Source organism: Columba livia, chromosome 8, assembly GCF_036013475.1.
Source record: "Columba livia isolate bColLiv1 breed racing homer chromosome 8, bColLiv1.pat.W.v2, whole genome shotgun sequence".
Classification (NCBI taxonomy): domain Eukaryota; kingdom Metazoa; phylum Chordata; class Aves; order Columbiformes; family Columbidae; genus Columba; species Columba livia.
The window spans coordinates 18,149,042-18,175,302 of NC_088609.1; the positions used below are offsets into that span (position 1 = coordinate 18,149,042).

Here is a 26,261-nt window from a genome sequence, read left to right on the forward strand (position 1 = left end):
GATGATGACAATGAAATAGAAACAACCATGTTATATTAGGAAAAAACCTCTTATCAGACTGACTCCTGAAGAAAACTCATTTTAAGACTCTATAACACCAGCTAGTGTGGATGTTTACATACATGTTATATAAGTATTATGTATATTACATATATTTAAATACATAAATATATATACACAGTCACAGACAATGGGCTGGCAGCATACCCTAGTGGCAGAGGCTGACAGCATTGTGGGCTGTTTTAACAGGAGCACAGAGAGTAGATGGAGGGCAGTGATTATCCTCCACTCAGACTGTATCTAGACACTGCATTCAGTTTTCAGGCCCTCAGCAGAGCAAAGACACATGGACTGAGTTCAGCAGAGGGCCACTGAGATGGTCAGGGACATAAGCAGAGGCCCTGTGAAGAGAGGCTGAGGGAATGGAGCTAATTCAGCCTACAGAACAGAGGGCTTCAGGAGGTCTGACAGCCACCCCCAGTACCTGTGGGATGGGTATTGAGCAGATGGAGCCAGGCTCTGCACAGTGATGCACAGTTGGAATACAAGAGACAATGGACGTCAGTTGAAAAGAGACAGGCAGGCAGTGGAATGGGATGTGCAGAAAGGCTGTGCTGTCTCCATCCTCGGACCCTTCACATCAGCCTAGATAAAACCTTGGGCAACATGGTCTGTGATGATAACTGACCCCTGGCAGAACAGAAACCTCCTGAACTTCCTTCCTTCCTCCATTATCCTAAGATCCTAGTATAATATATTCTATTTGTTGGAATGCAGAACAGAGGGTTTGGTCCTAGAAATGTTTTACCAATAAGGTACTTTGCCTCTCCCCTACCTTTCTGCACGTGTTGAGCATCATATAGTTTGGAGGGGGTGGCATTTGGATGTGGAAGAATTATGTGAAAGCTTAGATGGTAGTGACAAGTCATGTCTAATTAATCAAGAATGATGCATTAGATATGTCCAAAGAGACTCAGAATTTAAATAACATGAGGACATCACAGATTAAGAGTTTAAAATTGTGGATAATTCTAAAAAAAAATATAAACTCAATTAAAAGCAGATTTACATGTTTGTTCAACTAAAATATTTACATAACCAACACCAGATTTTACCCAGCTATTGACCAAAGGATTCCAGCAGATTTCCCAGCCTGTTAGGTTTGGTACTTGTTGCAACTTCTCAAGAGTGAGTTAACCACAGGATTAATTTTGTTATCCCATAAAAGCAAAGTATGTGATAAGACATTCATATATTGAATTTCATGAAATATGGCTAATTTCAGTGTATCAGCCATCAGGTTTAATTTATTTCAGAACTAAAAAAGGAATATTTGAGAGCTGCACACAGGAAGCAATTTTGGGGCTGAAATGCCTTGCCTAGTCATGAAATTGGTGGCATTAAAAGATAAAATATAAAGAATGATTCATTATGTTTGCAGCATCAGCAATAAGAAAATCAGACTCATGAACACAAGGGAAAATTCTCTGCCTGGAACAGAGTGTAATTGACATTTTCAAACCACAATATTTTAATGTCAACTGAGATGTTAGCAAGTAATTATTCTACTATAAATACTAGAATGGAGTCATAAGAGGAAGATCTTTTAAGGACGGCAAAATACATTATTTCATATTTTTCTTATTAACAGTTTCATAGGTATAGAACTGCTGTGCCCCTTCAGGAGATTTCAGAACTTGGAAGTACCCTGCTATAAGTTTTCCTTGTATGCAGTCACTTTTTCTTCAATTTTTCTATAGCAACTTAACCTCCTTGGTTTTGGTTTGTGTGTTTGTTTTGTTTGGGTTTTTTTTTTTGTATTTAGGGTTTCTTGCTGTTTGATTTTAAATGACTGAAATGCCAGCACACTTTAGAAGTAGCAAATGGCTGGCTAATGGGATGGATGGTGGTCATACGGATATACTAAAGGAGAAATAAAGGGTTTGGGAGTGGATTTGGGACAGATTTTAAAAGCCTGTGTTGTTGAAGATGTTACCTAAACTTTTTAAGCAGAAGGTGCCAGGGAAACACATTCAGAGTCACTTGCAGTGATGGTGTGGCTTCACTGTATAAGGTTTGATATTACTAGTATCCTCCCTTCCCTTCCATAGCAATCATTCACAGACCACCTTGGCTTGCAAAAGTAGTGAGAAAAGGCTGTTTCTTGTATGCCACATGCATAGAAATATAGTTTATATTCAGTGACATTTAGATGATTTTTTTCTTCATTCTCAAATACCACATTTATGGGCTAAGATTACATTTACCATGGTAAACCAAAACTGAGGCAATAAATACAGTTTTTGTTGTACATTTCAGACAAAGTTTACTCTTCCATATTTTCTTAGATTTTGTAATAAATTATTTAGTCTAAAAAGCCTGCAAGAATTGTTAAAAATAAGAATGAAGAAGGCTTATTAAAAGGATTCAAGCAACACCATTTTATAAAATAAGCAAACCTAGACCTGTGTAAGTGAGTGCTTTAAAAGCAGAAGTCTGAATCTCAACATGAAATATTTTTAGATAATTGTATAGGAAAGGGAAAGGCTCTTTAAAATTACAATCTCTTGATGATTATTTGGCACATTTGCATTTTTAACACTGCAAAATATATATTGCTTTCCATTTGCTAACTCTTTTTTTGAAGAAGCAGTCTACAAATATATATTATCTATAAAATGGTTGCTTAAATGCCCTGTATAGCTTCATAAGATCAGCTCAGTGTATATGTACTGTTAATATAATAACCTTGCATTATTGTTCAGTTTTTCTCTTTTCTCTTGGTATATACATGTGTTTGTGTACAAAAGCTGTTTATTTGGGTTTCTGTTTTTTTTTGCTCAGTCACTCTCCCAAATTTCACTCTGGAGAAGCACTCCAGGGGAGAGAAATGAAAACACAGGTAGGCACTTTAATTCATTTCTTTGTTTTACAGGTGTACAATTTCTATACTAGATTTCAGCGACTTCAAAAAATTTTCACATTTCTCCCAAGTAAAAAGGAGGTGTATACGTACACACTATAAACAGAGATACCTGGAACAAAATATGCTTCTGTTCACATTATAAAATATATGCTTCTTTGAGAGATGAAGGAAAATGTGTTCTCTTCTGTGTGCTTTTCTACACAATGAATGGCAGTCAGTGATCAAAAATTACCACTGATACCAATGGTGAATAATATACAGGTGATATTTAAGTTCATGTATCAAAATCTGTAAGTTTTAAAGTGGGTGTAACAGAATTCAAATCATCAGAACTCAAAGAAAGACCTTGATTTAATATCTATTTTAAAATAGTTCTGTTAATTTAATTTTTTTCTTGTCACACGTTTGATAAATCAGTTATATATTCCTATGCAGTGTGTCCATCTTGTGATGCTGTTGAGGTAGTGTAACTTAGATTACCAGTATAGTAGTGTTGTACAATTTGATTAATGGAAGGGTGTAAAAAGAAGGTGCATGCTTGAATCCAACTGTCTCTGAATTTTCAGAAAGCATCAGAACAAAGCTGTCAGCAGTAGAAGTGATCTTTCTTATACAGCCTATTAAAGAGATATCAATAGGATAATTCAAAAGAAACTTCTCTTCCCACCTCTCCTTGGGTTAAAACAGCAGATGCATTGCACCTTAGTTTTGTGGAGCAATTTGATGTAGGCAGCCCATTGAAAGTCACTGGCCAACTTCATGGTGTGGCACAGAGTACTCTTCTATACTTGCCACTCAAATTTTTAAAAAAGTCATCCAGACTTAAGTACAATTTGAACTCTCTTTAAGAGCTCATCCTCCAGAATTAGAACAGATGTCCGTCCTGCTTGCTACAGCAGATGAGCAGCTTACATCTTGGTCTGAGATGTCAAAATAGCATTGGATAGAACAAAATTTGGCAGAGCTTTGTCTTGCTAGAGAAGAGAAAGTTTCCAGGAGGAGACTGGAAAGCTGGCAAATGCTCGATGAAGTCCCTATTCCTACAAGTGAAAAAGGAAGCAACTGACATTTTTTATAAAGTAACTGCATGTCATCTGTTATTGTACTTTACTTCTGAGCTATAATTGAGATTCAAGGGGCAGAGGGCACACAGACTTTGCACTAACACTTAGTAATTAATGAAATAGTAAGCAATAAACAGCCAGTGGTATCCATGGCAAATAAGTAGATCCTCTGCTGAGGACTGTAGCTGGAGAGACAAAAACCCTCATGCACTTTGAAAAATCACATGAGTTGACAACATCTGTTCTGGTTGGGAATCTCCTCAATGCATCTGTTAACTTTCATTTTGACGCCTGTCAGGTGTAGGAGAGGATCCAAGGCCCTCCTAACAGTTTGTCAGCTTCTCAAGCATAGCAGGGTGAAAAATCAGTTCTAGTTATAAAGACTGATACCAGGATGAAAACTGAACTTCCTTCAGCCCAGTGACAAACTGAAATTTATGTACTACATTACTGAAGTTCTCGGTTGTGACTAGACCTGGAACAGTGTAGGAAATTAAATCCATTTCTTTTCAGAGCTCTAGAGGGCAGTCAAATAAAACAGACAAAAAATTAAAACAGTTGTCGTTTTCTACGTGCAGTACAAATAATTGCATTCCCTGTGAAAAGGAAATCTAAACAACAAAACCAGAGAGGTGACATCTTGTTTAAAAAAATTCAGATGACACTGCCCCTGAGTATCTCTGCTAGAGTGGAGATACTGTGCCATTAGGACTAGCCAGTCACCCAACAGGGCTTTCTGTCCCAGAGGAAGGTAACAGGATTGTGTCTTTAGTGAGAATTGCCTGTATGCGCCAGATACAATGATAAATGAGCTTTGATAATAGACTGTACTGGAAGCTGAGATGTGCCAGGTATTGGTATTTGGTATTTCCTGGGGCATGCCGGGGGCAGAAAGGCTGCCTGGAGAGCGTTGTAGCTGGCCATGACTCTGAAACTAAAACTAGATAGTGCTGCCCAGAATGGCTGGAAGCACTGTAAGTTCACCGTCTGCCATGTAGGAATGTTGAGCAGTGCTGAAAATTGTCCTTTCTTTCTATAAATTCTGGAGAGGTTATGAGCTGAGATGAACAGCTTACCTCTAAGTGAATCCTGAGATGGTACAGCTGTCCTTAAAACTGCATACACATACCAAGTGCAACGTAAATCACATGCTCTGCTTGTATGGGATTTCTTGTTTCTAACCATTTCACAACTGTCAAGTGTATTTTGTGAAATGAGATGTCTTAGCTGATTTTTTCTGAACTTCATGGCTAATTCAGGAAAGGCAGTTTGGCTCTTTGATATTTTTCAGTCTCACAGAAGTTACTGGTATTTTCTCAGGTATTTGCCTGCTCTTATCTTTAAGCACCCTAGAAACCCTGTCCTTTCCAAACATTGTGCTTGCCTTACTTGACTATTCCAGGATCACTTGCTGCCAATTCAGTGGCTTTCGCTAGTTTGTTTTCAGGAGTCTCTTGCTGATTAATCAAGTTCAAAGCTCTTATTACAGTAAGCTTGAATATTATAGCAGGAACACAGATTTATTTCTCAGGGAGTTCAGTGGCTTTCTGCAAGTGATGGGTCCAGCATAGGTCTTTAGCTTTGAATAAAGCATGTTTTACAGAATGCTCATAGTCTACCAAAAAATTACGTTATTTTTGTTTACATTTGCTTCTGGGGGGCTTATTTGCTTAACAAGGAAATAGTACTTTCTACTTGCTAGCTGCAGCTTGTGTTACTTTTTTGTTCTTTATTCTAATAAACCATATGTGTAGGTATGGAAACAACTAAGTTTTGATGACAGATGAAGTAATTGTAGCAAGATAGAGAATATATTATTAAATACTATATATATAACGCAAACACCTTGTTTCTTATGTTTTACTCTGTTTTTAAAAATCAGAAAAATAATTGCTATTTGTTTTATTGTAGCAGCAAACCAGTATTTTTAAATTTAGATAGCTTAAAACATAATTGCTAGTTTGATCTTGTTAGGTGATCTGTAAGCATCTTAATTTGTGAATATTCAGACTTATTCTGATCTTCCTTTGGAGTTCAAGACTGAACCAAATAGGCAAGTGTGCAACAATACAGCATGCAGCGCATGGTGTAAAATTTAAAGTTCTGTCCATAAATCCTTCCTCAGTTGACTTTTTTCCTGGATGCTTGTGACTAGTAGGTAATTTCATCAGTTTGAAGAGTTTTAGTTCATATTAAAGAGTTATTATTTAGAGTTTCAGTTCTTATTAAAATTGATTTATTCTTTTATCACAGATACACTCAGTATTGTATTAGTGGTTTTTCTTTGTAGACAGTAACTTACCTGACAGCAAATAACTAATAGCATGGGCAAAACCACCGTAACTTACTTGAAGAATCATGCCTTTTTCCATATTTAAAATTGGTTAATATGAAAAATGGTCAAATGCTCTCAGATAAATTGGTTATTTGGTATTAGTCACAAATGTGCTAATTAATTTATTTATTTTAATTTATCCACTCTTTAGTTTGTTAGTAGTAAACTTTCAATACTTCAGTAGTTCTGAATGGAAAAACCAATCTGTTGATATATGTCTCTTTTCTGATTTATTAAATATAACTCTTTGACTTGCATATCTAGAGCAAACATGGATATTAGTATTACCATTAGTAAACATGGATTAGTATTACCCTTCGGAGTGATTATTGACTGAGTTATCCATATATCTATAAGGTTTCATGATAGTGCTTACATGGTATTCTGCTGTTGACCTTAACAAAGGAGAGAATGCATAAAAATTTATTTTATTCAGCAGGAAAATTGTCTTTGGAAAGTACTGTATTCTTACGGTGCTTTATTTTTAAAGTTCTGTAAGAATGTATAAATTCACATATTTAAAAAAATAATAAAATGTGCTGTTAAATCCTAACTTCTTTGGTAGGCAGGTCATGTAATTAATTTTCTAAATACATTAGAAGTATGTATGTTATGTGAAATGAGCCATTACATCATGTTTCATAAGTTTGTGAAAACTGGCCTTATAGAATCCAATAGCAACCTTTTTGATATCTTAACTGAGACAAGAAGTTCATCCCACATGCAAAGTCTCTGTGTAAATCAGCTGATTTCAATCTTCTGTTCACAGAAGACGTCTGAGTCCCTGAGATGGAATAAGGGCAGTAAAAGTCTAAGTAGCATGCGCACTCATTTTTAGTTATTTCTTCAAAACTTACAGCTGCTGTCCGGTCCACCTCACAGCGGCTACTCAGAATGAAACAAGCTTCAGCATCATCCATCCTAGAAGTGGGGAGAGACAAGCCTGTTACATACCAACAAAATAGTTCAGTGGACTTGTGTTTCACAGTTTATAGTCTTGTACGCTTATAAAAAGAGAATACAGAGGAAGTTTAGTCTGTCTGTTCTCATGCATTATCTGAATGTCAGCAGCAGTCACCTTGTGCAGTAATTCACGGTGTACCAGGACTTCTTGACTAGGTTCCGGGAAACTTTCTTTCCCTGATGCCAGAAGCTGTGCCAAAGTAACAAAAGCAGAGTGGCCTCAAACCAAGTTGATTTGCACAATAAATATTTATCTGCCATGAGTATAAAAGGTGAATAAACAGTACCAGTCTTTATAGTGTGTAAGGGTATGACATGTACAAGTTGTTATTGATAAGAATGAATGACACGGGGCAGATAACTTAACATAGACTTGTCTTGCCTAGTGATAGTAGAAAGGTCGATAGATGTACTAGAATAATGCATTTGGGATAAATAACAAACATTTCAGTGCAGGTATGCATTAAAGGAATTAACTGTTTTCAGATTGTGGTCTCTTTGACAACTTTTAATGCCCAATTGTTTGCTAGTGGGTACGACTGGTTATGTAATAAAAAGAGTGGTTATGGAAGTGCAGAGAAAAACTGTCTGACTCGAGGTTTCATCAAAGTTTCCTTTTCCTCTCTTGCCTCAGATTTTTATATCCTTCTCCACTGAGTCCTAGTACGTGGAAATAAAGAAATAAGGACTTGGTTGACCTCCTTGGGAAAAGCGGACGTTCTGGGCAAAGAGGCACAGGTATGATCAGAATGCATTTCCTGAGAAGGCAAAAAGTGAGACAGAAGCTGGGAGAAATGAACAGGCACTCTCTGCTCACTACAGCAACTCTGGAGTCTGGAATGGGACCTGAGATTCCTAAATCTTTGGTTTCTCTGCTGCTAGAAAATGGAACTGATGGTTGTTAGTAACAGTTTAGACAATTGGGACCCTAGGCTGAGACTGAGAGCCCATTCTTTTAGGTATTATATAAACATAGAACAAAAATACAGTCCTTTTCATATAAGCACCAAGTGACATGACAAAGGGCAACAAAAGTATTTGCAAACATGAGAAGCAGGAAGAAATGGTATGACAATACCTGAATATAAAAATTATCATGGTAGAAAGCAGTCTCACTAGATATCAGAGCAGAGAACTGTCTGAAGAGAGGATGTGATGGAGAATACTGGGCTTACTTTACAGATGTTTCTGAGAAATTCATCCTAGATTGAAGGGACAGCATTGGGTGAAATCATGAGACTTGTATGCTGATGAGCAGTGTAAGTATCAATGTGATTCCTTGTGACAGAATTAGTTCTGTTTCTTTTGTTAAAGCTGAGCACATGAACACTGTTCAGAGAACACCAAAAGTTTGCACAGTGAAGCTCTTGAAGGAAGCAAGACAAATATAATGTGTTTAAATGCAAATTGTGTACTAGGGTATATAAAGAAAAATACAGTATAGTTAACTATTTACTACTTATGCAGTCAGCCAACTTTTGGTATTCCCTTACTTTTTGGTGTGACTTTTATCATGTTATTTTGACATTGCATTTCAGGTATAACATATGTATAATTTTTGATAATTAGACACTTGCATATTTTGGTGGTGGTGGTAGTAACCATTAGTTTATTTATAAGAAGAAGTTTACCACGTGCCTTGTTATCTTCTCAGTACACTATGTTCTCATTAAAAAGAAACACAGCAAATGTCTTAGGCACTGAGTTATATTTCATATTAAATGTTCTATTAAATTCCCACTATGCTGCTTCTCTCAGGAGAGGCTGAAAATTATTCTCTGACAGGTACATTCAATTATACGTGCTGCAGGAAAAAGCACAGGTCCACAGCTGACTACCTCCAGGTTATCATAAGTGAAATGCAAGATTATCTTTATGGAGCAGCCTAATTTTTCCTTTCTAATGTGTAGAACAAGCTACCAGCTATATCCCCACAGGAATTCCTTCTTGAAATCAGGAAGAAAGAAAGAAGAAAGGAAAAAACAAAACAAAACAAAAACACCCAACCCAAACACCTCTCTCTAAAAGAAAATTCTTAATCCTGAAAAAAAGATTTATTGAATTTTCAAATTTTAAACAGATTTTGCAGTAACTGTTTACTCAGTGGCAGAAATCTGAGAAAGTAACACCATTCACTAGACTGCTCACAGATTAAGTTATTGGAAATAACTCCCCTGGGGTGAAGAAGGCTGAATGACACAAATACTCAGACAGGCATTGGCTTAAATTTAGGTATCTATATTAGTTGCTAAATAAATTCTTATAAAGAGCAACACATATAGTGAAATCAGTTATTTGCCAAGAATCACCTTTCTCTCTCTTTGGAGAGTTTAAAGAGACAATCTTCCTACATTAATTCCACTGTGAATTCCATCACACCTTCTACACCTTCTAGTGATTGGGCAATAATGGGGGGAGTGGGGTGCGGTTAGCAATTGTGACTGAAGTGTTTTGATTAATGTCATTCACTATTAACTGGCAGAGTGGATTTTGTAGAAGTGGTGAAAGTATGTGGTAAGAGGAAGGTCCTGAAAGAAAGGTATATGGAGGTATAGTAGAGGAGTTGATTATACTACCGGGCTGAACTTAGAAAGAAAACAAAACTGTACAATGGGTTCAAACTGTGACAGTTAATTTTGTTTACTTTTTTTCCCCTTCAGTTGGTCAGGAGAACTAGCATCACATTTACCATCTTTGCTCAATGGACAAAAACAAAATCTAGCAGTTTTGGAATTTACAGTGCTGCTTTTTCAGAAGAAATCACAGGCACACTGTTTCAATACCTTTAAAAATTGAGAAGTAAAGACAGTGAAGAAAATTTAGGTCAAATGAAAGAACTTACAAATATTTTCCTTTAATAATTTCAGATATTAAGAAAAACAAATTATATCACAAAGAGCCTTGCCTTCTAAATACACATGCTTTCATTGTAGCACAACTTTTGTTTGTCAAACTTATTTATAGAACAGTATGAGTTGAAACAAAAGTAAAAATCAAGATTGATCAGTTTTTGCCTACTTAGCTCTCAACAGGTCTTGATCTTTTAGTGCTGAGCCTTGCAGATAGATAACTCTTTGGGACCACATTGGGATTTGTAACACCCTTCGGACCTGAGCATCCATCTCAGTAGGACACAAAATAACGACATAATAGTCCTGTCAAAAACATAAGGGGGAATAGTCATGTTATTTTTTTTATGTTACCATCTTCTGCTGCTAGAGAATGAGTCAACAGAGACTCAGGATGTTCAAAAATGTCGCTGATAATTCCCAAAATTAACTGACAAAAGTTATTTCAATACACATTTTAAATGTTGAGTTATTTAATAAAAATGGCTGGACAGTTGTCAACTGCTCACAAAAGACTCCAGGGTGACAACTAAAGTCCATTTAGGAACTTTTTTGCTCCCACATGAGCATGTTTTTGGGGTTTTTTTTTTAAGAGATCACTTAGATTTCTGTCATTCTAGCTGGAAAATGTAGGAAGTTTTTCACAAAAAGGATTTTTTTCCTTTTCCTTAATGGCCAGATCCAAACTCTTGTTGCCTGTGCTACAGAAAGTCCTTGTTAGGAAAAATAAGGCTGCTCTGAAGTATACTTGTTTGTACATGTGAAAAAGAAAGATAAATGAAATATGAGAGGAGAGGCTTGTCATCGAAGTCTTCCTTAGTGCATACAGACTTTTACAGAAAGCTTGGTGCACTGGGTGCAGTGCACCATCTATATCTTTCACCTTCCCATTTCAGCTGTGAAGGGAATGTATATAAGCTCTTTTAGGCTACAGAAGCAGCATTAGGACTTTTCTTCTTTGTCTTCAGTGTATTGCAGGGCCTGACTTGTTCAGGCTAGTTAACTAAATTTTGGATTTCAATGTGTTTGCATCTAGAAAGAACTGGATTTCTTTGTTTTTTTGCTTATGCCTCTTACTAGCTAATTATTTTGGTGAGTATTTTGGATTTGGGATTTGTCAATTGCTGCTCAGCAACTTGTAGATTGTATTTTTGTGATTTTTTTGCACTAGTTAATGAAACATGGTACCACAGGTAACTTAGTAAAAGACATAAAGATATAATAAAAGAAATGGTCTGTAGCAAAGCTAATTATAATTAATCAAAATTGCTATCCCATATAAATAAGCTTTTATATGATCAAAACAAGTGATATGACATCTGTTTGCATTAGCTAGGGAATATATGTACACTAAAAAAAATCTCTTGTGTGTAATCTTTCAGGGTCTTCGTCCTTTTAAGCATGCCTATTTATTTCTTAATGTCGACAACTTCAAAAGGATCTCATCTTCCTAATGGTGACGAAAAAATAAAGCAAAATGCAAAACCCAAAAGATGCATTGACTTGTGAGGACTTTTAGATCCAGTCCCAAAACAACAGGAAAAAATAATTTGAGGAGTTTGGGGTAGAATAGAAGGAATTTGCACGAAAATATCTGTTTCTGAAAGATCTGGCATAATTCAACAAGACAGTATTTATGTCTATTTAGTCTGTTTACCTCAATTTAAAATTAATGTCTCCATACTGTATCTCAGCTGCTTATTGCAATTACAGATTCCCAATTCAGTCAGCTATTCCCAAATTCAGTTTTACAAATTAACAACTATTTCAGAAGGCTGTCTACAACAAATCAGCGGTTTGAGGTTTTGTTGTTGTTTTTTTTTCCACTCTAAGTACCTGCAATCTGGGATGAGCATAGAATTCATTTAAGAAATCCATAAGTAAGTCAATCTTCAGAGAGCTTACACACAGCACAACATGTTTTTCTGTCTGAGCTCTGTGTCGACTGTAGTTACCACCGGACTTTTGTCTCTCCATCCACAAATACGCCAGCTGTTCAAACTGCAAGAGATGACAATTGTCAGTGAAATACAGACAAGCTGATGTGCAGCACAACTGTACCAGCTTAACAACTGTATCAACTTAACAATGCATCATTGATCTCATGCCTCTATGAAAAGCTGACCTTAGCCCACAATGTCTTTTTCTTTGTAAAAACTTCTCTAGTAAGTGGACAAGAAGAGTGTAGGGTGATAGAAAAACATGGCATAGAGCCAGTCTCTACCACACACAACTAGCAAGGTAAATCCATTAAAATATAATGAGATTGCAGTAAATCTCAAGATTCAGGAAAAGAATGGAGGCTATACCTTATTTCCTTTATTTATTTTATACCTCTGACCTCTCTTTTTCCAGTGCCATGTGACATAAATGCTTCCCCCAAATATAAGATTAAATTTTCACACAATTAAGTGTATACTGTAAGTACAGATACTTGGATAGAAGCACTATTTTACTTAGTTTAGGCAATAACTCAGAAATTCTATAATGTTCTGAAGGTGACCTTCTGTATACTCTCTTATCTGTCTCATAAATTTAGATACAACTTAAATTCACAGCAGCTGTTAATACAGTAAGTTTGCCTTTCCCAGCTAAACAATATATCCAAGCTAACAGTAAACATTGCTTTATTAGTCTGAATCCTTTGAAGAGCATTCAACAATCGATGCCATTGTAACGTGTAATCAAACATACAAACACCATTTCAAAAGTTCTTGTAAGTAATATGCATTTAATACTGGGTTCAATGTAACTATATATCTGTGTGATAACTGCTTTTTCTCATCCCTTTTCAACTAATGGAGAGACTGAATCGTGAATAATAATTGATTGCATATCATAGCAGGACAAAAACTCAGGAGAGAATGCCTCCCACATTCCGTGTATGGAAAACTATATTAAACCTCATTATTACCACAAAGCTATAAAATAAAGTAGCTAATAATAGATAAATTTATGTGAAAGGGCAGTAGATTCCAGGTTCTTTACTGCAGCATTCTTATGCCTGAAGTGTCTATCAAAACTACATGAAAGATGCAATTTCTATTTCCTAGGAAATTCCAGATTTCTTAAACAAAGCATATTTTAGTTTTTGCTAGAATATATATTTTACTAAATTTCCACTGAATGGGAATGTAATTCTGGTAGTGCATGTGTCTGTGTATGCAGCCATTAAATATTTAGGCATAACTAAAATGTTCAAATACTTTCAAGAAAATTAATGCTGAAAGCTTGAGCTTCCAACCTCATGAGGTTTCTGTGTTGCCTGTTCACAGTGAGATTTAGTTCCCTGTGAAAGAGGCAGAGTCTGGATACCACAGCTGTGCAAGAACCTTCAGAGCTTCTTGGTCTAGCAGCTCTGCTATGAGCTTTGATAAGCATGGACGATGCCTTTCTACATCCCTTTTTGTGGCAGAAGGTCTGGGTGATCACCAAGTGTGGAACAGCTAATAACTTGGCAGGGCTTCCTATGTAATCTCAGGGTTTCTGTCATCAAGCCTCATCTAATGAGCTGAGAAATGTTTGGTACACATTTAATGAAACTGATTGACTCCTTGAAATACTTGGATTTTCATAAATCAGCCTTTTACTGTTGAAACCATTAGAAATCCTAAACTTAAATAGGTACCAAAAATTCCCGCCTGTGCTGTTGGCTCTGTGTGTGTGTACTGCCATACACAGCTGTGAAGTCAATTTGCTTGAGTTGCAGATTTAATGAGATTTTTTCAAGTTAGCACTGAGCTGTAAGAGTGAGAGAGGAAGTGGAGAGACCAAGATTAGAAACAGGGAGAGCCTGCAGAGGAAATACTATACTCATAAAGAAAGTGCTGGCTACTGTTGTTTGGTGGTTTTCGGGTTTTTTTGTTTGTTTTCTAAATTGCTCCATTAACAACAAACCCATCTCTCAGGATGAGGGAAGGGGTCTGTGCTACACGACAGGAACAGAAAGCTTTCAACAGCACTTGAAAACTGTTATTTGTGTTCTGGTTTTTAGTAAAAATCTAGACTATAGGAGAACAAAGAAAAAAGGAAGGAAAAAACCAGAATAGGAGTTACAGAACATGGTTATTTCTTCTGACATTTTATATGCAATAATAATAGCAACAATAAATTATTTCAGTTATTATTTTCTTTTAAAAACAGTTCTAAAGAGAAGAAAAATCCACATTTACCTGTATGGGCAACACCACAAGAGCAACACAGATCATAATGACAACAAGCAGCTTTGAAGGCCATATCCTGGGTGTAACATCCCCAAAGCCCACAGTGGAAAATGTCACTATGCAGAAATAAAGGGAGTCAAAGAGAGTCAGCCTGTTTCCTGCTCGTTCCAGATGCTGAATTCCACAAATACTATATAGAAAAGAATGAATAAAGACACGAAAAATAAAAACTGTACTTTGGGTCAGTTCAAGTTTGATGATTATATGCGCAAAGAACTACATATTTTCAAAATTCATAAATTACTTAGCAAAGACATTTTTTCAAAGAGTAAAAATTAGTATCAAACCAGAAGTGTATTATTAATATAATTTTCAAATGTCATTTGTCATAATAGAAACTCATATTTTGATTATTTCAACATGATAGTCACTACTTTGTTGCTAGTTTTTGCTTAGTGGCTGTTGTGAGGGAGAGCTGGTATATAGAACATCATGGATTGATGCAATTCCTTTCTAAACCAGAACAAAACAGATGGTGTATAGTTGCCACCATTCAGAATTTTTTATAAACATGTTTTAACTTTTTCAGGGAGAGTTTGCTGGTATGGCCAAGAAAATGTACATACTGCTTTCTTTAAATCTATTGCTCTTTATGGTGGTCTCTGTCCCTTTCTGTGGCAAGAGTTACTAGCATGAACTAGTTATGAGCGTACGTGTTGCATATTAGAAGGATGACGTTGGTACAAATAGGTACTGACTGTCTAGAATAAACTGAATGTGAGAATTGCAGACTATCGAATTGTCAGAGGAATAAGCATCCAGGGTCAGCCTTCAGTGGAAGATGCCAACTGATATGAAGATTCAGCTGGCTAAAAGTACAGAATACAAATATAAGGCTTGGTAGCAGATAGCAAAACAAATGAAGTTAATTCCTTCTAGTCACACACTCCTGTGCACAAGTAAATGGTAGCCCAGTTTAACTGGTAATTTCTCTTGTAATCAGCATGATGTGCTTTTGGTTTTGAGCAGCAGTATGAGAATCTGTGCACAGGTCTTACTGCTACTTCATATGTCGCAGATTTTAAAAATATTTCACTTTGAAAAAATATACCATGATAGAGCCTCCCAAGCTTAAAATACAATCTTCCCTGATACAGCAGAATTACTTAGATCAGTTCAGGCTTTTAAATTGTATTCACCTACATGAAGAAAATCAATGTGTGAAACACCCTGAATAGTGTTTTTTTCCCTTGGAGTTAGTGCAATGATTTCTCCTTGGAGAATTAGAGAGATAACTGATAAATAATATCACATTCCATAGTAATTATTCTAGAACATACCAAAGATGATTTCTTCATATATAGTATCCAGAAGGTAATAGTCACTCATTAATATCTACCAAGGTAAGATCTTTGCATCACCAGGGAGACCCTGTGTTTATAACAGCTTTAACAGTTGTTCTTCTGTTCTCTGTTCTGTTCTCCAAAAATAATTTAGCTGTGGGCAGTGGCATTTCCAGAACATATGGATCAAATTCCCAGTTTCCTTTTCACAGTTCTAGCATTTGTAGTTTTCACACATCTCAAAATGTTCTAAAAAAATGTTCTTAAAAGGATAGAGGGCTTTTTTTTCCTCCTGTTGTTTGCATAAGTTTCATACTTCCGTCAGAACTGATTTTTCTACATTCTACCCAATTTGTCCCACATTTTTCACTGGAGTTGTAATCTAGATCTTCCATAATTTCACTATGTTCCCAAATTGCTGCTTTTTTTTTTTTTCTTTTTTTTTTTCTTTTTTTTTTGACAAAAACAGTAATTATATTTTTGACCCTGAGAATATTAACAGAAGGACTGAAAGGAAGTTTTCTCTGGTCTCAGACATGGAGTATGCTGTAGAGGCATCCAAGTATGAAAAAAGAAGCTATTTTAATATCATTATTCACCTAAGTTATATGTAATTTAAAAGCAGAATGGTAATGGGTTTTTAATTCTTCATTGTTATTATTCCTGATCATCTTGATGCAATTTCTGCTCTTCAGTTGTCTTTTGTGGGTACATCTCACATAACCTTGACTTCAGGAATTAAGGTCATAAGGCCCAGGAAAGCAGCAATATACAGTGATATGGCTCCTACAGAGCAGAACTATTACACCACTGCACTGTGTGTTAAACATCTGCAGATGGGTTTGTACTGAAGCATAGTGCATGATCCTATCACTGGTAGAAATGTATTTTCTCTGATGCTGGTGCTTGTGAAATTGCTTGGTGTTTGTATATGCAAGGGTCAGTTATACCCTTTGTATTTAACTGGATGGATTAAAATGTAAAAAAAAAAAAAAAAGGTAAAGGTACCCTAGGAGTTTTTTCACATTTTTAAGGCATAAGAATTTTTTCTAGGAAATCTCAAATCTTGATGAAGGAGATATTTTATTTACTATTATTTTTTTAATGAACTTTCTGTAGCCAGCCCACCCAATCATACTTTAGCTTAACTAAAACAAGTTCACGTATCGCAAACCATTTCAGCCTTTTCTAAGTGAACAGTAACATTGCCACTGAATTTAGCGAGACCAAGATTTCATTTTATCAGATGTACTCCTTATAGTCACATATATTCCTATTCCTTGAAGCCATCAAAATAATTTTGTGCCTGATCCAAAACGTTGTGGATTTAAGCTGTTTCTTGTTGAACTTGGTGGGCATGAGCCAGAGCTTCTCACATTTAGTTAACAGTATTAAAGTCAGTAAGATATGGGAGCTATTTCTTCTCTGCCAAAGCAGAAACTTGGCTCTTCTAGCAACTCATTGAACAAATCAATTTATTTCCTCAAAATTATTTGCACCTTACTTGCAGTTCTACCAAACTGTACTTGAAGCTCTAACCCTGAAAACAAAGGAATGATAAATCCAAAATTAGGTTACCAAGTCTTGATTTTACCAGGTGCTTTGCTGCTCTGCCTTTTGTTTTTATTAGAGCCAGAGATCACAAAACTGCACACAAACTTGGCTTTCAAGAGACAACTTTATGGGAGTCTAATTACCAAATGAAATATTACATCTTTTACTCTTCCCTCAAGATTATACTTTAATCTCATAACCAGTGTCTGTAAAAAACACTGTTCAGCATCTACAGCATTGATTTGGGCTACCTGATTGCACCGCATAGTATATGCAGTGTAACATTACTGGCTGTCTATGAAGTCAAGCCTACACGGATTAGTTACTCCACTCCCCACAACCTAGTGACATCTTTTAATATAACCTAATTCTTTATATGAATGGCAGTATCAAGTTCTTTTTTTTTCTTGTAAATTAAGTGTTAAGCATTGTTTTTAAAAGATGCATTAATACTGCATGTACCAGTACAGATAGCATACATTTTTGCCTGCTTTCTCATATTTCTTATAGGGCAACAAAGATGATGAAGGGAGTGGAGCATCTCCCTTATGAGGAAAGGCTGAGGGAGCTGGGGCGCTTTAGTTTGGAGGAGACTGAGGAGTGACCTCATTAATGTTCACAGATATATAAAGGCTGAGTGTCACGTGGATGTAGCCAGGCTTTTCTCAGTGACAACCAGTGACAGGACAAGGGGTAATGGGTTCAAACTGGAACACAAAAGGCTCCACTTAAATTTGAGAACAAACTTCTTCTTAGTAAGGATGACAGAGCACTGGAACAGGCTGCCCAGGGAGGTTGTGGAGTCTCCTTCTCTGCAGACATTCAAAACCTGCCTGGACACCTTCCTGTGTAAGCTCATCTAGGTGTTCCTGCTCCGGCAGGGGGATTGGGCTAGATGATCTTTCGAAGTCCCTTCCAATCCCTAACATTCTGTCATTCTGTGATTTCCTGACATAATGAAATATATGGTAACTTAGACTTCATCTTTTAGCTGTTTTGATATTTTACAGTGACATAATGAAATATATGGTAACTTAGACTTCATCTTTTAGCTGTTTTGATATTTTACAATGGTATTTTTATTTCCTTATTCTTGTTTGCTTCCTCCTCCTCTTTCATCCCATGAAGAATCAGTAATTTACCTGGTCATCCCTGGACAAACATAATGATTTCAAGTAGGAGAGGAATGTTCAGCAAAGGCAATGCTCACACCAAATTGTTCATGTGGAGAAAATAAACCACTGTAATAATAAGTACACAGAAACTGCCTAATTAAAGCTTAGGGCCCAACTCAGCACCTTCTATACCAATTTTAGGTTTCCTGTAAATCCAGCAAATGTGTCTTTTCATAGCAGATCTAAGTGAGCAGTTACAGTAACACAAAATTGGTTTAATGGAGTAGATTAGTGTTTAAAAAAGCCACAGAAAACCAAACCACAGGTCTGCTAAAGCAAAAGTAGTATCAGAAAATTTATTACAAGCTTATGGAGAACAGAAGTGTGATTTTAAACACTCTGCTACCACTCCACTTATAAAAACAAAAAGTGAAGATAGTAACATGTAATCTCTGAAGACTAGTCATGTTTAGTTTAGGTAGCATTTCAACTTTTGAGAGTTCAATCTTTGTTTTACTGGAAGTCGTCTTTCTAATTCCAGGAATCTTTGTTTGTTTGACTATTTTATGTGCCAAAACTAACTTCTCTTTGTAAATAATCTGTCTCCACATGCCGTACATAAGTAAACGCTGTGGAGTAAAATAACCCCTGAGATTGTCGGATTGTCATGTTTCAGTAGCATATTGATAGCAATTTGCAAGTATTGTATATTACCTGTCCTTGATCAGAATCTTATATTGGTTAATTTCATATTGATTTGTATTTTAATTTGTCATTGTTGCCAAACATGTTTGATTTCTGCCTTTTTTTTTTTTTTTTTTACTTTTAGACAAAATTATTGTTTGGGGGTACAATCTCTTGAGGTCTAAAATGTACCAGAGGCTGACGCCAAAAATTGGAGATACTTAGTTGTCTTCAGAATTAACTAGCATCTAATAGCATTTTAATTGGACTTTAACTTTGAGCTTCAACTTGTATAAATACTTTGTTGTGTTTTAAGTAGCTAGCTGCAGGGACTAGCTAATTAATATGTTGAAATCAATGGGGATTAATTTTGTTGGGTTCAGTGATATTCTGTGGTATAGGTTCAGAATTATGCGATACAGAAGTTATATCTGAAATAACTCAGAAATACAGCAATTCTGCATATTAAGTGTTCCCAGTAGTTTTTCACACCCACAACTCTTCAAAGGTTCCACATATCCTACCACAGGATGGTGATGTTGGAACAAATTACATATTAAATTACAATTATTTGATTGGTCTGTACTGCCAATTGCTGTTTGTATTATTTTAAAAATCTTCTGATGCTACTGTCAGTGACTTTTTTTTCTTTATGAGAAAAATTAGAATGAACCATCAGTCAGCAAAATTTTTGATAGACCATCAGGTGTAGCAAATATGTATGGGTAAAATTCAAACACCATGAAATACTGAAAATGACGACCATGTTAGCTTTTCAGGCATGGTCAGGCATTTGTGAAATATTTTACCACTACAGTGGCTGTAACTATGTGCTTAAGGAAATAAAGATTTGGAAGAGTTCACCCAAGATGGTTAAAGAAATTTCCTCAGTATTTACACCAAAAATAAAATGTGGCCATAGAACCGTTCATACTTAAGTCTCACTCCAGGCAGTACGTATTATCTCTTAGAAGTCTGATAAACGCATAAAAGTTCTGCTTGAAATTGGCAAAAGGTGCACACAACTTGCCAAAGTTGTTAATATTAAGCTGGTGCCAGTCTCAATTCCTTGAAATGAAAGTGATGTTAGGGCTAATGCGGTACCTGGAGAATGCCTTGCTTTGTACAGAGGCAAACAGTTTTTCCTACTGGAAGTTGTCTCTGTGGGATGTTCTGTCTTCTTTAGGGCACGAATGTAATGCCAGATGCAGTTTTGTCTGATATTTTAAAACTAGACATTATTGGAAAAGCAGTTCTCAGTGCTTGTAAAATTAGATAATAGAATCATAAAACACTCAGTTTACACCTCACAAAACTCTGTGTTGAATACTGATATAACTAGAATGACATTAAAGTGGCTTTTTTTTCATTCACTATACCAGATACATATGGAAATATTGTATGTTGTTTTCTGAATGATAATATATGTCTTCTGAATTTTAATTATTTTCTTCCTATGAGACACTACTGACCCGTGTAGTCTTGGCCTACAAAAGGTGAAGGTGTTGCTGAGCACTTTACCCATGACCTAGAAACCTAATGATCTCTGGCAGAACCTCAGGTTCTTATGTAAATAATGAAGAATAGGCAAAGAACAAAGGATGAGTGAAGAGACAATAAAAAAATACTCTGACCAATAATAAAATGTCTATCCTGTTCAAATGCCCTGAAGCTGAGGTTCTAAGTTGATGAAAACCAAATGCTTCCATATTTTTCAAACCCTGTGATGCTTTCTCAGGTCTTTTCTAATACATGTTTTATTCCAAACATTTATTTTCTGGAAATCAATTTTCTGTAAACAGCATTAAAATAGAAAAAAAAATGACTAGTTTAAGTAGATATGCCATTTCCAAAATGTTAAAATGACTGAATCTGATACAACATATCATGTATCATATATCAAATTTAAGAATTACAATGAGAAGTTCCAATTTGCTCCTTTCATTCCATATAGGTGGCCTAAATCTGCAGAAATAACCGAATTCCAGGACATACAAATGATTCATTGCATACAAGGCAGTGAAAGGAATGTGGGAGAAATACTGATTGGAAAGATGAAGGTTTTTATGCTGCCTTTAAAGTAAGTCAGTAGAGAAATACACTTGCTATTCTTAGTTGGTAACAAATGATCCTATGAATACAGTAGATCATGCTAATATGTTTTCAGTGACTGGGCAAAAAAAAAAAAGATACTGGTGGACATTGTGGCTTTTTAATATTCAAGGGCAAAGTTAATGTTACAACAAGTATCTCAGGTATTTTTGTAACTCTAATGCCTCTTCATCAGACAGTCCAATGTAAATCTTTCTGGTTTTCCAGGATATTTCCTTTTCAGAGGCTGGCATATGTTGTCATATAACACTTTCCATTTTTTTCAGAATCAAGTGTAGGGAAGGAAAGGACTCAGATTACTTCACCAGGCTTTGAATCAAGCTCTTCGGCTCTGTGGGACTTTGAATAAAGCTGAGGTAGGGCTGCAGAACTCTTTCTTTCACTACACAGCAATCCTAACATATCAGAAATGAATTCTGAATTTCTCTTCAGCTGGAAAGGTCACCTCTTCCTGTATTACATTGCATTGTTATCCTAAATAGTGGTGTTTGATGATATCATTAATGTCTACCCATAGTGTCTAATATAAGCATTTTCCTTCCCCAAAGTTCAGCATGTTATATGCAGCTCATGTTTGCAAAATCTCAACTTATAAAAATAAACTTCCACTAGTAAGCCATGTGACTTCCAGAAACTGCAGAACATCTTGTTAAGCAGAACGGGATATTATGAAATGACCAACTGTATATAAATATTTGTTGAAACTGAGTGAGAACCTTTCTACTTCTGCTACCGAGTTTTGTGAAATAAGAAGTGGAGCTGCAATAAAACAACTGTGGTCATCGAGACTGCACAAGTAGAGTCCCACTGTGGGCAGCATTCAGCTCAGTGTATTTCCATAAAGACGTCTGTGCATACTTCAGTCCAAAGAACTATCTGTATTTTTGTAGGCCTTCAGTCTGGCCCAGAGCTTTGATGGTAAACAAGGTAACCCCTGGCATTCCAACTCCAGTGCATCAGTGCTGGTTCAGATGAGAGCATGCTGGGTCTGAGGTTTTGGACTGCTCACAGGAATCAGTGATTATTCAGAAAAAGAATCATGCAGTCAGTACTTCAAACACCAGATACTCTTCACCCGCAGGGTGTTACAGAATAAGGTAATATTACATACCTGTCCTTTCATAGAAAAAATAACTAAGTAATCCATTTATAGTATTCAGAAATTATATGTGTTGTGCTGGAAAATTCAAATGCTAAATTCTTATTTAATACACCCGATATATTATGCTTTGGAACATTATGCTTAATGTTTCTTACAATGGTTTTGAAACACTCCTCAGGGTATAACAGTTGTTATGCAAACCACCCACAGTCCCTCGATCAAACTGAATTAACAATTGAAAGATTTGTTATCTGAGTATTTGTTAAATGTGCGTAAGAAGCAACTAACCCACTGTGTAGAATCAGGATAGGAATTAAAGACAGAGGTATTGATTTATGACCAGATAGACATACATTTCATTTTCTAGTGACAGAACGCAGTCCACAGTATTCTCTTAGCACAAGTAATAAAAATCCCTATAAATATGAAGGAAACTTAAAAAACATAACCTAGCTCAATGACTGTGTTTGGATATCTGTCTGAACCTAAGTTTGTTTTGAGGTAACACATAAAAAATTATATTGAATTTCCAAAGCCTGGTATCGTATCACAGCCACTACAGAAGTAAATTATGTACTTGCCAGATTTTAATCATGCTAAACTTGGATTTTAATCATCAGACTGTCAGGAAAAAAAACCCTGAATCATAGCAGGTTGGCTAAGAGAAGCCAATAGTAATCAAGAAATTTAAACTTGATCTTTTAAAACTCCGAGATCGGGTATATCTACTATGGAAGCATTACTTTTTGTCTTTTTTATTACTTGCTCCTTTTTGAAGGAAGTAATCATTATTGGTCAGATTGCTACTGGAGAGATGGAAGGTCTAACATTATAATCATCCTCTATGACTGTGAATTCAAACCCACATCCTGTTTCTTTCCTCTTTACGACAGTGATAGAGATTGTAAGAAGAGGCAAAAGATTCTCAAGTTGGATGAAGTTTCTAAAAGGACCGACATGGAAAAAATGGCCAGCATCCATATTGGATTAGGCAGAAGACTCCTCTAATTCAGTGTTCTGCTTCTACTGAGTGAGGTAACAGATTTTAATGAAAGAATAAACAAAACCAGTATGGAAAGATTCTCCCCTGAAATGCTCTGCCTGCAAAAGAACTTGTAATAATAATTCAGTATGCATACCTTAGTTGTGGCCCAAGAGCAGACTTTCTCTGATGGAGGCTGTCAGCTCTGTGTCCATCCCAGCCTTGGTATGCTTTCTCTCACACACATTTATTTGCTATAAACAAGCCTGCAGTTCCTGACCCTAAAGAATCCTCTCTAATGTTCACATATATTCTGTACTAAAGCCTTCTACGATAAGAGCATTTCCAGATCTCACTGAAACGTGTAGTATCTTTCAATGCCTGGAAAATCCAAGACACCAATATTCCTTTATGGCAGCTTATTCAGTTTCTGCAGCTCCCTGTGTGCATCTACAGTGGTAGAACACTTTAGCTTCAGGCTATTTGGGTAGCTTGTCCGTAACATATCTAGTTTACCAAATTTTTTATTCCCATATAACTAGGTCATGGAATTAAATAATGTTTAGGAAGAGAGTTGATTAAATACGATTTTACAAACACTCAAGGCAGTATCAGTCTTAAATGATTTACAACCTTACAACTGATACAGCATTATGATATAGTCTATAAACTACTGCTAATATGATTTTATTTTCAACCTAACTCAAGACATAGCATATTTTAGTGACAAATTGATTTAATTTTATTATATTATTAAATATTCATTTTTATCTATCTTACACTCAAAACTTGACAAGTTCTCCTTTCCTAGTTCCTTTCTTTTAGGACAGGTTTTTTGTGGAACAAGATTTTGGAATTTTCCTCCTAGTTTTCCTTCAGTTCTGGTGGTGAAAGTTCTCTCCTTATTGGATTTTTATTTTTTTTTACACTTCCATCCATTTTTACATCCCCTTGACAACTTCTCATTTGTTTGCATTGTGAGTGCAACTCTCTTTTGCTACCCTCATTGCTTTTATTAAAACAACTGCTTTCGGACAACACAAATTACTTTCCTCCAGTTGTAAAGTTATCTTGTTAATAGCATCATAAGAAAAGATTAATTTCTCAGAAATTTACAGATAAGTAATATTAAGAAAGAATGGTCTTTGTTGCACTGCTTATCCTGCTGTGAAACTCAGACCAATAGTAAATACAGGCTGGAGAAAAACAATAGAACATGCACTTGGAAGATTAAAGGGTGAATAAACAGAAGACCCAGACATGTAGGCTGCAAATTGATGAGAAATAACTGTTTCTCATGGCATCTGCTTGCTGTGCTTTAAATAATCTTTCTGAAAAAAAAAAAAAGAGAGGGTCGCAGATATGAAGAGAAGACAGGTGGAACATGATAGACTGGCTTGAACATTTTGAGAAGCCCAAATGAAGACCACTGTGAAATGCTGGAATTATGTAGGAACACAGAGATAGCGATCTGTTGTGCTCCTTCTATTGCACAATGTTTACACTTAAAATGAGGAGTTCATTTTGCAGGTGAATATGTACAGATCAGTGAATGCCAAAGCTTGGTGATAACCTAAATGAAAATGTAATCTACTTTGGTTTGGATTTTATTATTGCACTAATCTTTACCTTTCAAGTAGATGTGTATATTCTTATGAATTAAAGATGGATATTTTAAATAATAGTTCAAGATGCTGAAAAATGAATCTAGGCACATTCTCTAGTATTTTTAACAATAATTGAAACTACCAATGAAAATAACAGCATTGCATATTATTTAAATTATCACAGAATCATAGAATAGATTGGGTTGGAAGGGATCTTCAAAGCTCATGTAGTGCAATCCCCCTGCCATAAGCAGGGACATCTTCACCCAGCTTAGGTTGCTCAGAGCCCCGTCCAGCCTGGCCTGGGATGTCTCCAGGAATGGGGCATCCACTAACTTTCTGGGCAACCCGGCTCAGTGTTCTACCACCCTCACTGTAAAAATTTTCTTCCTCATTATAAAGTTGTGTTTTAAAACTCCCGTATATAAATAATTATATAAACATGTTATTATATTATTTTACATTACATTATATATTACATTATATATTACAGAAGTGGCTCCTTTATGGTTTGAGTTTCTGCTTGGAAACCTAGTAATTCTTCTATTAATAGCAATGAGCCCGAAGACTTGCACACCTCAGAATATCTGTGTCTTGTCTGGTCTGATGAGCAAGCTCCATCATCATTCTTCTCCTGCTCCTCACTGTTAACACTACTGGAGTCTTAATGTTGTTCTCAATGAAATGTTTTGGTTGAGCGAAAAAGCCTGAACTTTACTGTAACTAAAGATCTTTCTGAAAGTCATGGAAGTTTTTATTATTCCATGTGAGTTTTCTTCTTTAGGCCACCTGCTTGGACCAAATGTTTGCTTGAAGAAAAGCCTTTAAATCTAATTTGTTTGGCGAGAAATTCAAATGAGTCTATGTATATAACTCTTTCTAAAAATCAATGAAATCCAAAACCTCACAGGACTGTTCTGATGTGTGAGGTGTGATTGTAAAAATAATTTTGATTGTTAAATAATGGTTTGTGGTAAAATCCCAACCAGTTGCATTCTCAAAATTGCATACTTGATTACACTCATCATTTAAAGGAAGAGCACAGCTTATATCAGGATGACCAAAAACCAGCAGATGTATGAGTGAAGAGGGGACCTGATTCAAGTAGGCAGCAAAATATTATGGGATTAATGATCATAATACTGGAAAGATGAAGGCAGGGAGGGTGAAGAAAGAAGATCACCATGACTACCAGGACTGACAGCACACTACACGGACGGTTAGTCTTTGCTATGTTTTTTCTGGCATATTTTCCCCTTGATTGCTTAGCTGATTGAAAATATTCAGTAGGATTTTATTCTTCCTACATACTCACAGCCTTTAAAATTAGACTTCCACTCTGAATATTCAAGATGAAGTATTTCATGTTTGCCCTAAGGGTGACTGAAACTTTATTTGCTGCATTTTTTTTCTATTTTTAGTTTTAGAATATTAGCTTAGTGAACAAAAAAAGATTGAGTGA

At 35.9% G+C, this 26,261-nt stretch overlaps 1 protein-coding gene and 1 long non-coding RNA gene across 5 annotated transcripts in view; one reads left to right on the forward strand and one right to left on the reverse strand.

Annotated features, from left to right (window-relative positions):
* Window positions 1-26,261, reverse strand: part of KCNT2 (potassium sodium-activated channel subfamily T member 2) — a 131,810-nt gene that overhangs the window by 45,236 nt on the left and 60,313 nt on the right. For all 4 annotated transcript variants that reach the window (XM_065072337.1, XM_065072335.1, XM_065072334.1 and 1 more), the window contains exons 10-13: window positions 14,310-14,490; window positions 11,974-12,138; window positions 10,307-10,443; window positions 7,183-7,246 (exon numbers count right to left, since the gene is read on the reverse strand). In XM_065072337.1, coding sequence (XP_064928409.1) covers window positions 7,183-7,246; window positions 10,307-10,443; window positions 11,974-12,138; window positions 14,310-14,490 — 547 coding nt within the window. The remainder of the gene's footprint in view (window positions 1-7,182; window positions 7,247-10,306; window positions 10,444-11,973; window positions 12,139-14,309; window positions 14,491-26,261) is intronic.
* LOC110362438 (uncharacterized) overlaps window positions 21,279-26,261 on the forward strand; it is a 64,376-nt gene continuing 59,393 nt past the window's right edge. Inside the window, exons 1-2 of the long non-coding RNA XR_010474312.1 lie at window positions 21,279-21,464; window positions 23,104-23,245. This is a non-coding gene — a long non-coding RNA (uncharacterized LOC110362438). The remainder of the gene's footprint in view (window positions 21,465-23,103; window positions 23,246-26,261) is intronic.